The sequence below is a fragment of the Boleophthalmus pectinirostris genome, unplaced genomic scaffold (genome assembly GCF_026225935.1).
Source record: "Boleophthalmus pectinirostris isolate CB_2022bp ecotype Guang Dong unplaced genomic scaffold, ASM2622593v1 HiC_scaffold_11, whole genome shotgun sequence".
In the NCBI taxonomy this organism is placed as follows: Eukaryota; Metazoa; Chordata; class Actinopteri; order Gobiiformes; family Gobiidae; genus Boleophthalmus; species Boleophthalmus pectinirostris.
Window position 1 is genome coordinate 9,541,158 of NW_026570994.1, and position 17,901 is coordinate 9,559,058.

At 38.2% G+C, this 17,901-nt stretch overlaps 1 protein-coding gene across 1 annotated transcript in view; it reads left to right on the plus strand.

The window, feature by feature from the left end:
- Nucleotides 1-17,901, plus strand: part of LOC110153222 (neural cell adhesion molecule 2) — a 591,924-nt gene that overhangs the window by 502,300 nt on the left and 71,723 nt on the right. Inside the window, exons 9-10 of the mRNA XM_055165721.1 lie at nt 11,504-11,654; nt 17,133-17,320. Of these exons, the coding sequence (XP_055021696.1) occupies nt 11,504-11,654; nt 17,133-17,320 (339 nt within the window). The remainder of the gene's footprint in view (nt 1-11,503; nt 11,655-17,132; nt 17,321-17,901) is intronic.

Below are 17,901 nucleotides of genomic sequence, written 5' to 3' on the forward strand. Positions count from 1 at the left end.
CTTTACTTTTGTCCAACATTTCAACTAGCATGCTAACCACGTTTTTATTTTTTTGCACTATGTCAGTACAAGAAGGTGGAGGTCTCTGGTCTTTTTCATGTTTTTCATAGCATGCGCTTTAACATTCATTTTCACAGTCAATTCTATGCAGTCTTTACTCTTTTGTCCGACGTCTCAGGTCCGTACCCCTCCCTCTCCCGCGTTAGTTGGATTTCTCAGTATTTTCCCTTCTTCTTTGACATTTACATCGACGTTTTATTGTCTGAACTGCCCCTCCTCTGCCCCTTCTATCTCCTGGAATAACATATTGGTGCTTGGAGATTGCTGCCTTCTTCGTATGTGCACAGTAAAAACGCACATGCACACGGCGTATTTGAAGTCTGACAGATCACAAAACCTGATTCCATATATTTCCTCATTGTCTGCCCTCCCTCTCCCCAGACGCTTCCTCTTTTCATCTCCTCCCCCAGCTCTTCCGCCATATTCTGGCTTTTATCTCGGCGTTCCCGTGTTCCTATAGCCTCTTGCATGTGTACTTCTTGTGTTCTGGTACGTGCGTTGAATGTAAAGTAGCCGGTTGGGTGTCCGTTGGCAGTTGGGGGTTGAACAAGTAATTTCCTGAATCGGGAGCTCTCGTGTTGCTCGCTTCCTTTTTCAAAGTTCTTCCCATCCTCAGCATTCCCATTCAAGGTATACTCGGAATGACTGGTGCTGGCACACTACCTCATGGATTCAGATATTCCGCAGTCCAAATCTGTGAAATGTGGTGGTGGATTTTCTATTTTCAAATTTTTTAAATTGTCAAGTTGGACATATACTGATCAAGCGTAACATTATGACGACCTCTTCAAGATGCAGATCCATAATGACTATATGTTATGCAGACCCATAACATGATTATAGTTGTATTAGAAGTAGAAGCAGGAACATTAGGTGTAGAAGTACCGTATTTTCCACACTATAGGGCGCATTTAAAAGCCTTTAATTTCATCAAAAAACAACTGTGCACCTTATAATTCAGAGCACCTTATATATGAATTTATTTGGGTGTCTTAGTACAACTTTAGTAAACTACAAAGCCGCACCACTTGCAGCATTATGGCTACCGAAGTCCGGAACATCACGGAGTAATACATACTGTGATTCCTTTTAATATCAAAATGTATCTGTCAAGAGACACGCTTACAACGCCCACTTTAAACTCAAGGCCGTTAAGGCTAAGTTAAACTGCGAGTTGTGTGGGAGCAGTGGATGGAAGAAGCGAACACACATTCACCAAGAAATGGAGACAGCGCCGAGTAACTTACACCACGATCTACCAATGGAACGTGGACGCCTGGGCTAAGGATCAGTATCAACCGTGGTCTGAGCTTTCACCAAGACCCGAATCATCACTGAACTGCCAGGGAACAGTAACCACACTGACTCGGATAATGACGAGAGGGACATGCATGCTGGACGCTGTAATCACGGTTTGAACAGTTATGAGTTATTGTGAATACACTAACAATTTAGCATCTCAGATAGTATTTTTTTTACGTGTTTCAGTTGAACAAAGTTGAGAGTTATTGTGAATGCATTAAATAAAGTTTGATTGACTTATCTAAGTGGTGTGTTTCGTTTCATGCGCCTTATAGTTCGGTGCAGTTTATATGTGAAAATCCAGAGCGCCCTATAGTGCAGAAGTAGTCAATGGTGGAAAGAGTACAGATTTTTTTTACTCAGTACAGTAAAAAGTACAATAACATGTCTAAAAATATACTCAATTTCAAGTACTTCTGTCAAGACTAAAAAGTACTCATCAAAAGCAATTTTCGGAGTTTTTAGTTTTTGTAGTATTTCTATACTATACCCTGATCGTAGCGGTAGTAGCGATGGTAGTGACACAGTGTTTTTTGTTTGATCACCAACCCAAAGTAGGCCAGTTTGATCCCAGCTACAGCTAAAGCCACTGCATACTATCTTTGTGTCATCGGGCAAGACATTTCCCCCTCCTATTTATGAATGTTCTGAGTCTGAGAGAATGGTTGGTGGTATGTCAGTAACCCCAAAGTGATTGTGAAGTAGTATCTTGCCACCGTTAAGTGTGGAGTGAATGAATAAGTGTAGTAAAATAGAACTAAATTGATAGTAGTAATAGTGGATTAGCAGTAGTTATGGCAGTAATGTTACAATAGTTAGAACTGTTTTTATGCAAGTTGGTTCTAAGGCAGCCTTTTATTGTAATACGGATAGTGACTGAACAAGCATGTTCTTTATCACCCGTATTATTTGCTAAACCGACTCGAGAATAATCTGTCCTTGCATTTCTTCTATCTATATGTGACATCACTTGATTTCTTAATTCACGTTACGCAACACTAATAACACCATATGCATTCTGTATGGAGCACCATCGTGAGCAGAGCGGGGGTGACACATGGGATTCTTATGGGGGCTTAGAAACATAATGAGTATTAGCACAGGCTATGCTATCGGGCTGCCACATGGCTCTATCCACACACTGGGTGTTTACACTCTTGAATACGGTGACATACAAGAGCATATGCAGTATCAAGGGTACAGTGAGAGTGGAGCGAGGGATCAAGGAGGCTGAGACCGGAATCATTGGCTTGTGATGCTACGGTCTATGAGGAGAATAATAGTCCCCAAAGTCTAGGCACACATACTGTACTAGTATAAAGCACTGTAAACATCTGTCAACTTCTGATGTTGTTGTATTAGCCGAGAAAAACAAGGCTAAACCCACACTGCCTGAAAACACATTAAACATTAACCGTTGACACTATTTACATTTTATGAATATTATACAAAAGGTGCTGTACACAATAAAAACAAGAAAGGAAAACAGAACTACTTCTTTTTAAACTGTTGTGGTCCAAAGTTCAGTTTCGAAGTGCTTTTCACAACACCGAGACCAGAGCAGAGTTTTGCCATGACAGTAAAAGCATACAACAACTAGCATGCTAAGGAACACTTCCTGATTATCAGACAATCAAATGCTTTCTTATTAGATGCAGACAGCACGCCGCTCATACACATACATATATATCTGTCCTGGGACTAGTTTGTTATTGTTAAATTATTAGTATTTAACTAAAGTAAAATAGTTTGATGGAAAAACTTAATATTTATTTATTTAAGTAGTGTCAACACTTTTTTGAGCGATGTTATTTAGGGTTAGCCTGATTCATCAACCGGTTTCACTTCGTAGAAACTGTCTGACCTCACAGTGTTAGAATTCATTCGCTCGACGGTAGGCGGGTACTTTTTATCATTTAACCAATCGCTGCTATTTGGTCGTGATGTGTGTAATGCGCCGCTTACGGGGATAACTGGTATATTAAGCTTTTCCCAAATCCTGTAGGAAGAAGGGCAATAATGTCTTTCCCCTTGATGAAATTCACCAAACATTCTCTTTGTTCTGGCTTTAAATCCTCGATCTCAGGAATCGTTGACAACACTGAATATATGGCTCTTCACTGATTGGCTGGTGTCCGAACTTGCGCTTCTGGTTTTTATGAATTGTCTCGTGTGATTTTGATTCCTGACCTAGTTACTGGAGAGAAATGAAATTGAGTGGAGGCACTGGGTTCCGGGCAGTCCTGAAATCTAAGCTGTTGTCCTGAATCCTGAATCTGGTCCTAAATGTCCCGAAAATTACACTCAAACAGAATACTGAGTAGTTATTTTCTGATAAACACTAAAAATGGTTCGTAAGGAGGTTGAGTTGACTGCAAGCAGCCCTGACTGATGGCTTCTAGCGGCTGCACGCATGGTATGCCAAGCTACTTTCTTTCATTTTGAGCATCCCTGTAAGCAGTACATACTCAGAACGGGTCTTTTCAACTATGAAAGGTGCCTGGACCGATGTGAGAAACAGATACTCATTTAACATGGTCCGCAGCAAAATCAAAGTTAAAATGAATTTGGCAATGACCTGCCTAGAGTTCCATAAATACATCCTGGGAAAGAAGGGAGTGCTGGCAGCAGCGAAAAGCTCCACGAAATATGGTGACGTGCCTCCTAGGTAAGCTATAGTATTAACTGAATTGAAAACAGTTTTTATTAATTTATGTAATTTATGCACAAATACAATACGACATTTTTGTTCCCTTTATGTTTTATAGAGTAGGTGAAGAGAGCCCCCCCCCCCCATCCCCCCAAAAAATGAAAAAACACCGTCCCAAATTTGTGCCAATCTCATCTCGTCACCTTAACCTTATCACATCTTGAATGAAAAGTTTGAATTATTTGTTCTCCAGGTAATTGAAGCCTGGATAAGCTTAAAGTTGGTCTTTATTTTTGTTAATAAGAGATCTAAAGTGATGAGATGAAAGTTTTAATTGTATTTTCTGATCAAACATATTTTCAACCTTCCTTACAAAGAAAATAGACTGAGGTATCTATGTACCATCTTTAACTGAAATATAATGATAATTGTTCAAAAAAGGTTTCTATAAATTTGTGTCTGTTGGTGTGATGGAAAATTCTTTATGCTGTTACGATGACTGGGCATGGGTACTGGCAGTGAATACAAATGAGGAGCTTTGGGAGGTTCACACTTGGTTGACAGGTCTGGCTTCAGTCTCTATAGAGTTTGCATGTTCTGCCTGTGTCTCCCTGATTTCCGCCATCTGCATTTGTTATTTTCTGATCTACTGAAAGTTATAATGTTGTTTCCTCATCACAAACGTACATGGAGTTGTGTTTTGTTTCATTCATACAGGTTTAACACACAAATTGAATATTTAGTTTTTCTCTCAAACAAAAAACATTCTGTTCCACCTTGTGATGCCAAAAAAGATAGTGCTCCACTGTGTTTTTAAACTCCATACACCTTCACTAGAATTATTTTGATGATTTCAGCCCTGGAATCGCCAATCTCTATTAAACAAAAGCTAAAAGGTAGATGTTACCTTGAAAACTACTGCTTCATGACATCACAAGGTGTAACCGAGCATTTTGAACCAAACATGCTACATGTGTGAACGAAACAAAACACAACTCCAAATACTGTATATGTTTTTGATGAGGTGACAACATTCTAGCATGACTAAAAGCTCACAAGAGTCAATTTTGCGTGATATAGAACCTTTAAAAAGTTCAAATGAATAGAATAAACGCACTTTACCTTTGCAAACACATAAAAGGAACACCCAAAAGCAGTATTATCTCTCAAATTAGTCACCAAAGCCTAACCCGGGTTGCACTTTAGCTTTGTTTAGCAAGACATAGACTTAAAAGAAACACAGATGAAAGTGGGGGTAGACTGTTTTGTCATTAGACGTCTCAAGGAGTGCTCAAGTGGGGGAGTGCACTAAACAAGCGCACCGGATCCTTCTCCTCCACTATATATAGGGCTTCAAAAGAGCTGGTTTTCAGGCTTTGTTGTGTTGTCGTTTCTTGTGTTGTCTCTCACCCCGCGCTAACTCAGAGGCCTTGAGCGAAACACATTGTCTCTTCTCTCCACTCTTTGATTCCACTCGCCTTAATGGACTAATTAGATTGAAATGTGGGGAGGCGGCATCCGTACACAGAGGGATGTTCGCTCCGTTCAAACCTATAGGAAGAAGTTTAGGCACTTTTAATGATGGTCCCCTGAGCGGCGCGCCAATTGTTCTGCTCAAATCTGAAATTAGTTTGCTACAAATGGCAGCGTCGTGTTGGTGCTTAGCTGAAACTTCTGTGATTAAATTAAATGTCTATATAGGTCGATTTAGGTTGAGGAGTTGAAGATAACTTTGCAACTGTAATAGGCAATTCTGTGGAGAAGCAGGATAGGTTCAAAGATACTAATTACCGTATTTTTAGGACTATAAGTCGCTCCAGAGAATAAGTCGCACTTTTGGGGGAAATTTATTTTATAAAATCAGAGACCTGAAACTGACATTTCATCTTGAATGCAGAGAACAACAGGCTGAATAGGCGTCTGGTATATTAACGTCACAAATAAAGAGTTATTCAGATAACTAGAGCATAAACAATATAACAGAACAAGTTTACCATACTCTCCATCTCACTCCAAATCACTAAATCCAGCGCCGCTTCCTCTTTTGTGTAGATGTCATCAGACTCAGCATCAGTTCCAGTTAGAATTATTCCGGCCTTTGTGAATCCCGACAGGATGGTTTCAGTTTTCACTGAAGTCCTTTGTCAATACATCCAATGACTTCCAGGAAAGTTACATGGCGCACCCTCCCGGTTGCCGTGAAGCTGTGTTCTCCATCCCCGCTTTCCACCAGTCCCTCACCAGTTTATGGCTCAACTTTTTTTTCTGCTGCTCGATTATTGTTTTCAGCTGAATATTTCACTACTTGCAGCAGGACAGCGGCTTTTTCTGCAGGAGACATGTGCAGTGGAGTGTCAAGTGACAGTGGTACAGGAGTAATAGGAGTAGCAAATACTAACACACAAGTCTAGAGCGCCCTCTCACAGCTGTCAGTGTGAAAATTTTAATATATAAGTCGCACTGGAGTATAAGTCGGACCACCCAAACCATGAAAAACAATGTGACTGATAGTCAGAAAAATTTTAGAGGAACATGTATAGGGATTTTTTGTTCAACGAATACGGCATTTAACCCAGAGCTAGATTATTTTCAGTTGATACTTTGCAGCTAATGTCAGCAACATTCCCTGGGATTGTGGTGCTAACTGGAGGTATTACTCAGTTTGACTCAAATTAGATTTAAATCTAAGCTTTGTTTTAACATGTAATTGAAACTGCAACAGGCGAGATGATTACTCTCACCTTTTTGTTAAAAATCAAACATGTAAACAGGACCACGAATGCTTGTATTGATCACAGGCTCCTGAAAATTTCCTGTTTAAATAAATTCTTCCGTTCTTCACACTTTTTTTAATAGTGTTTCCTAATGATACAGCTTGATGTTACTGCGAACTATCCATGGTTCGGGGGTTTAGGCCTTCTTGCATCTTGCCCGAGTACAGATATATTGTATAAGTATCTATTGCGGTCAAAATAACTCTGCTGTGTGCTGTCTGAATCTAATTCTAAGGTGTTTATTGTTCGATAATAAGGAATGTGTGTGGTTAGCATGCTAGTTGTTTTGGTGGCGATGACTAAACTCCACTTTGGTCGCTGAAAGTTGTGAAAGGCGCTTGTTCAAAGGTTCTGAATGCATAAGGTGAGTGAGGAATAACTTTGGACCACTGCAAAGCTTTTGAAATGAACTAGTGGACAGTAAAAATCGGGTAGAGCGCCTTTACTGCCTTAGTCGAGGTCTTGCATTGTGCTTCCAAACTTGGCAGGCCTTTCAAAGTACTGTACTGTAGTCATTTTTCATTCAGCCTATTGACTTTATTCAGGAAGTTGCCACTGGCGGCACCATTAACATTCTGGTTGTGTGATTTTGCATAGGGCAGCTGATCTTGACAGCAAATAAGTTATACAGACTACACAAGTTGTTTTCAAACCACTCAGAGAAAGAGTGCATTGTTGACTTGTTGGCACAGATGGTCATTTCTACACAAATCCATCTACTTTATATCATATTTTTGATTTAGCTCGTTCCAAAATCGGTGACTGATTGAAGTGAGACTGCCAATAATCCAATGTGTCGCTGGCTCTTTTTGACCATCACCATTCACAGACGCTCTACCTCATGTCACCTTATTTTTCTGCAGTAAAATGTAACGCGTGTTTTTGTTGAAGCATGTTTTTCTCCACAACTGAGCATACGTCATCAGTAGCTTTCAAAGTGAAATAATTTGTCACAAGCTTTATTGTAATATAAACTGATTTGAACATTTGGGTTTCTTGTAATACCATATTTTCTACATTATTTAATATTTTGTCCTTCCAATTACATTATCTTGAAATTACAGCTAGAAGTTACAGCTACTCGTCCATCTACTTTGACTTGAATAAGTTTTCCCAAATACTTGTTCACTCTTACCTCAGTAATCTGAACCACTACTTTGTACAAATACTTAAGTTAGGGTGACCAGATGTCCCTGTTTACTCAGGTCCCAGTTTTGATCCCTGTGTCCTCTGTCCCAGCAGATTTATCCAAAACCAGTGATTTGTCTCAGTTTTATACAAGAAATGTGACTATTTTTGACCAAGCTGGTACTTGCCAACAGTAAAAAGAGGCATAAACTTTCATTTAGTTTCAATAAAATACAGAATAGCTGCTTAAAAACGACCAAAACACAATGAAAATGTGACTATACTGACTCACATGTTAGTCATGAATGGGCCAAGTGCAACAATTTTCATTAATTACTAGGGATGTAACAATAACCAAAATATCCTTTGCTTAAGTTCCTTTGCTTAAATGCATGGTTTTATAGTAGCAACAGCTTATAAACATAGGGAACTACATATCCCATGATTCATTTCAGTGCAAACAACGTGAAGAAATATGTTTTTTACTTGAATTCTTGGGATTATGATGGAAATAATTCACACCAAAATCTTGTCAATGTATTTTAAAAGCTAAAAAGCTTATATATATATTATATTAAAATATCGCAATAAATATCGTACCTTAAGATGCATATCGTGATAATATCGTACCGACAGATTTGGATATTGTTACATCCTTATTAATTATGCACTTATTTCACAATTTTATTATTTCTAACCACCACAAATTGGGGTTGTCCGAGTTTTTGAGTTGAAAATCTGGTCACCCTAACTTAAGTAATATATTTAGAAGTAACATTACTCTTACTTGAGTACAATTTTTGGATACTCTACCCACCTCTGTCCTGGATACAGAATACATAGTAATTTTGCACATAGCATTTAGCCACAAATTATATTATTAATGCAAAAATGAAAGAATTAAATGATATCTCGAGCTATTTTTAGTCTTGTCAGTGTCTTGAGTTGCTAACGGTATGCTAGCTCCTGCACCGTTAGCTAGCAGACGCCGCGTGCTCCTGGCTGTTGTTTCTCATTAGCGCTCACGTCGATTACAGACTGATAGCCCTGTCGCAGTAATTGACCCGTTACCTCAGATTGGAGCCATCCATCTTCATACAGTCGTAATGACCTTGTAATAAATCCAGCTTTATCTCTCCAACTCCGACGACGTGGACTGAGACAAAGAGGGCACCGCGGATCAACAGGCTGCCAGTATTCAATCAACTTTCACTCAACTACTTTGTCTGCGTAGATTGTCTTTTTCGAGGAGGTTTTAAGCTTTTCTTTTATGCTTCGGATTTGCATAAAAGTACCATTCTGTAACTGAAAAGCTGTCATTTGTGACATCGTAGCTCACTTTTGGAAATGATTGACACACAGTGGACTTGAAGAGTTGAGTTGATGTCATCGGATCCTATGTCAGAATGGATTTGCTGCCTTCTGCTATCTACCATAGACTGTTTATGACATAGCTAACTCGCAAGATGTCGTGTTCCAAAGAGGAAATGTTCACAGAGGCACTTCCGGCTCCACTGACTGTTCCCAATTGACTTTACATTGAAAAATTGTCACCCCTCTCTCTGTAACTGTTGCGGTGAGCCTCGACATTTTGGTTTTAAAATGTTTTTATTAATCTGCTGTTATAGAAATCTTTGTTTTAAAACACCACACTTTTTCCATGTTTTTATTGTTTACTGTCGACCAGAGGTGGGACCAAGTCATTGTTTTGCAAGTCTCAAGTAAGTCTCAAGTCTTTGACCTCAAATCTGACTCAAGTCCCAAGTCAAATACAGGCAAGTCCAAGTTGAGTCTCGAGTCGCTGGCCCATAAGTCCAAGTCAAGTCTTAAGTCGCCTGCTTTGAGCTTCAAGTCATTTCAGGCCTTTAAACCGCATAGATTTTTGCAATTTATATGACTTTTAAGATAAATTGTAAATATAAAGTCATGGTGTATTTATATATGAGTGTTTACAGAGTATGTAGGAGTTGTAGAAGTGCAAAATTTTCCTTTTTAAATGTCTTGACAAGATCTTAGAGTGAATCATTACAGTCAGAATTCAAATTTAAAAGTGATTCTCAATTCTTCTCAAATCTTCTCAAGTCACAAGCCTCCTGTTCGAGTCGACTCCCAAGTTGACCTTCCATTGACCTTCAAGTCCAAGTCGAGTCCCAAGTCTTAGTCCATTTTATCAGGTCAAGTCTCAAGTCTGACTCGAGTTCACGTCACAACTTGCAATTCTGCTGTTGACCAAAACGTATTCTAAACTTTTGATTCCTGAAAGCATCCACCTTTGGCAGATATAACAGCTGAACAGAATTGTGGCTCATTCTTTTTACAATAGAAATCAAATATTCTTCAGAAAGTTCTTCCCAAGTCTGTTGCAGAAGTTCCCATAAATGTGTGGCACTTGTAGGTCGCTTGGCTTTCACTCTTCTGTCCAGTTCATCCCAAACCAGCTCGATGGGGTTTAAGTCTGGACACTGTGCTGGACACTCCATGTTTTCAAGCTCACCATCTTGTTCGTTTTTTCTGAGGTAGTTTTGGCAGAGCTTTGACTTGTGTTTTGTTCTTTTATTTATTTTTTAACCTCTAGCTGTTCAGTTCTTACCTTTGTACCATTTCAAGCTCTTCATTGGACTTGCACGACTTGAACTGCAATAAATAACTGGGAAAAATTTGGGTGTTCTAAAACTTTTGACCAGTAGTGTTAGTTAACCTTATGATTCCTAATGATATTGTCTCACCACCATGTAGTATATCTCCATAATTGTGTCTTCACCGGATCCGACTTGTTGTTCACGTGTTATTTTACTGCTAATGACAGATTGTGATTTTGTGTACAGTTGCTTATTAAATTGAATTGAACTTTAGACATTCCACAACACCGCTCTACATGATTCTGGGTTTTTTTATTTCACTATTTTATCTGTAAATAAAATCTACATTTTGTACAGGGGAAAATTAGGGATTAATATGGAAATTTTTGGTAGCACGGTAACAATTTGGGGACTATATTGATCACTAACCATGTGCTAATTGGTATGCTAGAGAAGGGTTATTCAACTAAAACACAGATTAGCCTAAGGTAATCATTTACACACCTTAATTGCTAGTAATGCTAACAACAAGTTGCCTAATTAGAGTGTTGTTGTTACTGTTAGTATTTATTAAGCGTAATAGGTGCTTTATAAATACTAATAAACATCTAATTAAGCCCATAGTATGTCATGTCATTCCCTAGTTTGAGTCAGAGTTTGTCAGTTGAAACTTTGGTTCACCATTCATTTAAGTTTAATAGAGTTTGCAAAGAAAGTTTCATAACATTTATTTTTGGTAAAGTACTGTAAAAGCATCTGGGCATGCTCATATTGTATTCTGACGCAAATTCAGGCCTGACTGGAGAGTGACAGTGCCTTTTACTATTACTTAGCCCTTCATATCTGGTCCCTAAACTAAAATAGGCTAACAGTATGCCTACTTCATCAAATTATTGATTGTACCTTTTTACAATCAAACTATTCATGCTTTAATAGGACCCCTGTTATATTAGGTAATGATACAACAACAACACCATGTTCATTTTGTATGTTTCTTTTGTGTGTTGCAGAGTCCGGACAGTCGTGTAGAGGTCAGAGGTCGTCATGGTAAATCGGAGCTCACCATCAGCGGAGTGAGGCTGACCGACCTGGGCCGCTTTGACTGTGAGGCCCTGAGCAGGATCGGGGGCCATCAGAAGAGCATGTTCCTGGACATCGAGTGTGAGTAGTACTACAGAGCTTTTAAAATCCTGCGTCATCAGAATGTTCAAAATTCTGTAATTGAGGCGACTGAAAGCAAAGTGAAACATAATATATTTTCATTGATTAACTGCAGAACAGATTTAAATTTTAATGGTTTTAAGACTTTACAACAACAAAAAAAAAACAGCAATTTTGAATGTCCAAGGTACATATATTAGCTTCTCTGTTAAAAGGATGGAAAAATACAACCTACTAACCTCAAAATTGTATTTGAGCTTCATAAAAAGTATAATTTATCAGTAAATGTGTAACATATCTGTATGAAATGACAAACTGTAGTGGGCTCAGCATTTTTGTAGGGATTTGTCCAAAAAATCTGGATTTGCTTAGTGTGTATCATAATCTTGTCTTAAATTACCAGATAATGTTAAACACAGTTGTAAATGTGCTTAAACCAGGCTCTGATATCACTCACATGTAGGGCTGGGTATCATTAAGAAACTGTCGATACAATATGATTTCAAACTGAGTCAATACGGTTCAGTAAAAAATAACAGCTAAATCATGTCTGTGATATTAAAAAAACTTTGTTAAACCACTTCTTCTGCAAAGTTCATATGAAACACAAACATTTTAATCATCAAAACAGTGAATATGTCAAATATGTCACATATATGAGTTTCCTTCCACTAAACAAACAACAAAACTGCAGGGCTGGGTATCATTAAGAAGTTGTCAATACGACACAATACATACCTCGATACAGTGCACTTTCGATTCAATACGATATATATTTAAAATTGATTCAATACAGTTCAATAAAAAATAGTCTAAATCATGGCTGTGATACTAAAAGTCTTTTTTGAACCACTTCTTGTGCAAAGTTCATATGAAACATTTTAATCATCAAAACTGTGAAAATGTCAAATGTGTCGCAACAACAAGTTTCCTTCCACTAAACAAACAACAAAACTGTAGCTCTGTAGCAAAATAATTTTGTGAAATAAACCAAAAAATACTGTTGGCGATATCTCGATACAGCAGCCCACAATATAGATACTGTATCATCACATTAAATGATATATTGATTTTGATATTTTTGCACAGCCCTAATCACATCACATTTGCCAAATTTCCTTTGTATTTTCATATTATGTGATATTAATTCCAGTTTCCCCATTGAAATCACATGATGTTTGACGATCATAAGCGATAAACTTTTACGCCTTTGTTAACATTATTATTAGTTTGTACGACCATAAACGAAAAACAAATAATCCTTACATTCTTTCACTCTCATCGTTGTTTGTTTCGTATGATCATAAACGATAAACTTTATCGCCTTCATTAACATTATTATTAGTTTGTACGACTATAAACGAAAACAAAATGTCCTTACTTTAAAAAAAAAAGAAAACATTCTCATTGTAGTTTATTTCGCACGATCATAAACAATAAACTTTTTTGCCTTCGTTAGCATTATTATTAGTTTGTACAACCATAAACGAAAAACAAATAACCCTTATATCTTTTCATTTACATTGTTGTTTGTTTTGCATGATCATAAACGATAAAATTTTGTCCCTTTGTTAACACTATTATTAGTTTGTACGACCATAAACGGGGGGAAAATATATGTATATGTGTGTATATATCTATGTATGTATATATATATGTGTATATATGTATGTGTATAAAACTAGAATTGATTAATTAAAAAAAAGAAAAAAAGAAATCACATGATGTTCCATGTCACTTACATCTTCCACCTGGTGATGTCATGTAGCAGTAGTTTTTTTGCATAGTGTTCTTAGGTACAGATGTTCACCATACACTCGTGAACATCAGCATACTTCCAAAACACACTGGTAGAAGTCTTAATTAGTGATTGCAGACACTTCTTTGCATCTCTTGTCTTCGCGCAGCTTGTTGGAGTTATCCAAGGGCGCGCTCTCCGTGTAACTAAATGATCTCTAAACATCTCCGCTTTAGTTAGCCTCATTCTAAAATTAGCTTGCAAACCTCGTCTACTGAATCGTATTTACACTGCAGTAGTAGTCGCAACAACAACAAAGAGCAAGGGCGCCACTGGAAATAAGTTGTATCTTTTTAGCGCCGTGGAAAGCAATTTTCTCCTCCCCGTGGCTCGGTCGACGGGCGAAATCCCTCCAGACCTGTTTTGCATAGTTGTTGACAAGTTGACAGCCCCGATAGCATCCAGAGGTAGAGGAAAAATAAAGAAATAAATGGTACTTCCACCTGTATTCACTCACTCACTGTCATCACTGTAAACTTGTTTGTCTATAGTGGAACGATCATATGCTTGTGTGTGTCGCCGGTGAACTAATGAACTCATTTGGTGAGCTAGCTAGCGCGGTTGACGGAGAGCGGGGGATCCATCTTGCTAATGGAAGCCGGCGAGCGGACATAAAACAAGCGTAATGTCTCTGCGACCGCGCCAGGACGGAGAAATCCCTGTGCCCAAATCGTCCATTACTACCAGTCCTATTTCCCCCAAGCCAAATGAGCTTCTGTTTGCGTCCTCTGCTTTGATTCAACTCTGCACTGTAAAAAGTGGATAACTAGCACGGGCTAAAATCACTCTCGCTTTTCCCAGTGTTAGTAGGTTTGACTTGGTTGAACTGTTTATAGAACAAAGAAAATTTATTATAAAAAAAGATTGTTTGGCTTGAAATAAAAAAGTACACTTTCTCTCTAACTCTTTGGTAAATAATTTGAGTTGAACTAACAATATATTAAGACTACGTTTATACAGAGCCAGGTATGTTGAGAAATGAATAGTTCCCTCCCTCCATTTTCCAACATATCATCGTGCACACAGCATTGTTTTCAAAAAAGTTTTCGTTAACATCAGTCTGCATAAATACACCATCGAGCGCCATCATAACTACGGGAAGCCTCTGGACGGCACCTGGATTAGATTCAAACCTGCAGCATTTATTTCATTAGAGTTGTCAGTATTACTCAAAAATACCTTGAATAACGTGCATTACTGAGCGGGCTCGCCCCTCCACAAATATGTTAAAGAAGTGTCAAAATTGCTGACCTCTGAGGCTCATTCGTCTCTGGTCATGGGTGTGAAACATCAGCTGTGCGCAAATGCAAACACATGAAAAGTGTTTGCACCAGAACAAATGCGACTGCTGCTCTGAATGCTTCATGATCATCATCAGAGCAAAAGGGAAACACTGGTCACACTTTCGGCACGTCAGCTCCGAAAACTCTGTTCATCTCACTTTACAGGGAAACAAAAACTGTAGCTTTCCAGAATCTTCACTCTAGCTGGAGTTTTTAGAAAGATTTGTTTTCAGAGGCGAATTTGCTGTTTGCTTTTAAAAGATGTCAACAAACGAAGGGAAATGTCTCAGTTTTTAAAAATAGTATGTGTAAACTAGTCCAAAATATAATTGGATAAGTAAAAGAATGGGACCCGTGTTATGCTATTTTCTGATCTGTTTCCTCATCAAAAACATACGTGGAGTTGTGTTTTGTTTCATTCATACATGTTTAACTCACAGATCCTACATTTTTAGACTGCACTCTTCTCTTAAAAAGGAAGTGCTCCACTGTGTCTTTAAAATTTCCAATCTCTACTAAACAAATTCAAAAAGTAGCTGTTAACTTGACACTACATGACATCACAAGGTGCAAAAGAGCGTTTTGAGCTTTTGAGATTTAAACAGACTAATAAACCAGGATTAGTCAAACATGTCCATCTCCAGGTATGTTTTGGAGAAGAAAACATTCTAAAATTACTTAAAGGTCACAGGAGTCAACTTCAGGTAATGTAGGACTTTTTATATTCAAATAAATTTAACTCATTTGTATTTGTTACGTTTTTTTTGTTGCGGTGTTCTGTTTGCCTCATCTCCTTTGATATTTAACAAAACTATAATAAAAAAGGTCGGTTAAATTACTTAAATTCAGAAAGTTAATGAAGATTTTGAGTAGTTTTGACAAGATTAAATGAGGCAAAAGATTATTTCGCTTCAAAATAGAAATTAAATAACCCAATTTGGTAAGTAAACAGTTTAACTTGAAATATAAAGTGATGAACTGAAACAAGCCAGAAATTAATTACAAGAAGTAACATAGCGTCATTTTACTAAGTAAGTAATATTTTTGCAGTCTACAGACCCTTCCCGCTTTGTGTTGGTGGGAGTTGGTACTTTTTCTTGTATCACAGTTTTAATGGAACACTTGCTTCCTCTCGATCCTTTGAGGAATTTGCGAGTTAAAGCCACAGTGAGTCATTTTCGGCGCTTTGATCAGGCGACGCAAACCCCACCTTTGATTCCTGTGTTTAATTGGCTGTCACAAACGCCACGCTCAGAACACATCGCTCCTGCTCGCCCAGTTACTCTTGTCTTTGAGGGGAGAAAAGAGAAATGTTTGCTCAGGTTTAGTTGAAAATTCACGCTACAAAATGTTGGCGAAAACGTAAAAGAAAATGTATCTGTTTATTTTACATCAGCTGTCACAGAAAGTAGTTTGTATGGGTACTTATTACAGCGATCATGCCGTAGCTGCTGTCTACACGGTTCTCAAACTATGCTCCTGATTGGACAAAATAAAAATTTATTCCTGGCAGTTGCTTCTCTTTGGATATGACTCAAAAAATATTCTTTGAAAATGAAATACTCTAATACTACCTGTTTCTAAAGATGCTGTACCTGATTTTAATCCACTTTTATTCTAATTACTCGCCACAATTTCTAGGTTCATAAGCACTTTTCACAACTTTCAGACATCAGCGTAGTCTTGCCATCGTGCCAACTAATAGCATGCAAACAACACTCTTCCTGCTTCACATAGGATAAATGCTCTATACGAGATGAACGTAGCAGTCTCACTTTGATCAAACACCTTTACAATATCAAGGTAGCCGCGGGGTCTTTAAAAGTCTTAAAAAGGTATTAAATTTCATGTTCGTAAATGAAGGCCTTTAAAAGTCTTAAATTATGTTGTCCAGGTCTTATTTTTTTCACAAAGGTCTTATTAGCCTATTTTTCTGTGTACTCAACTGGGCTGCAGTGCAATGTTCAATGGAGAGAGGGGGACAAAACAAAAAACAAATGTGAAATGTAACATGAATGAACGTCTAATTTGGAGTATGTAAGTATTTTTTATTATTTAAAGCAGTGAGTAATGGTTATTAGAATTGGATCTGGTGTTTTTCGCCCACATAACAGGTTCAATGTTTGTCTTAATTTTCATTTAAGTGGTCTTAAAAAGTCTTAAATTTGGGGTAGTCAGACCTGGGGATACCCTGAATATACCTGCACTAGGGAAAGACAAATTTTACTTCAAATAAGTTATATCAAATAAGTTACCATGGGAACAAAAGAGCTTGTAGGATATGTTCTGAATGAATGGTACTACATGGGCTCAGGAACCTTTCTAGAACTCACATCTTCCAACTTTCTATTTATATGTCTCTACTTTTCTGACCTGTTGATTCCTGTTTGATTCCAGACATCCCAAAGTTCCTGACCAACCACACGATGTACTTCTCGTGGGAGGGGAACCCGGTGAACATCAGCTGTGATGTCATGTCCAACCCCCCGGCCACCATGCTGTGGAGACGAGAGCGCTTCACCATCTCTGCAGAGGGCACGCACAACACCAGGATCCACAGCGCAGAGGGCAAGTCTGTGCTCGAGGTGGGTCTCACACTGTTTAAAGCAGAGTGGGTTTAAAGCAGGGGTCTCAAAGTTACGTCCGGCAGGCCAAATGCGTCGCCCGAGATAATTTCTACTAGCCTGCGAGATGATTTTCAAATTTGTATTAATAGTGGCCCGCCGATTAAAATGCGTACAACAATTTGAACTACAATTCTCATAATGCATTGGTGCCTATAGCGCCAATAGATGCATCAAGAATCTCGGACTTCCGGTCATTGCGCAATGCATACTGGGAAGGATTTTCTGAAAAAGTGAGCATCAAACCGCTATGTTTGTTTTCTCAGTGGGATGTGTCTATTGACAAAGCCAGTCTTTTCTAGTCTTTAAAACCATATTGCTTTTGTTTCTGGTTCTGATATTGTCATATTTTAGTTTTGGGATTTGGACATCATAATTGTGTGGTTGCTGGATGTCCTAACTGCGGAAAACAGCTTGAGAAATTTGTTTGTGAACTCCATAAATGCAAAAGGGAATCAGATCTGTGTGACTGCAAACTCCTGTTCAAACTGTTTCCCTTTCCAACGGAATTGAAAAATAGTGAAAGGCGAAGGCGATGGGCA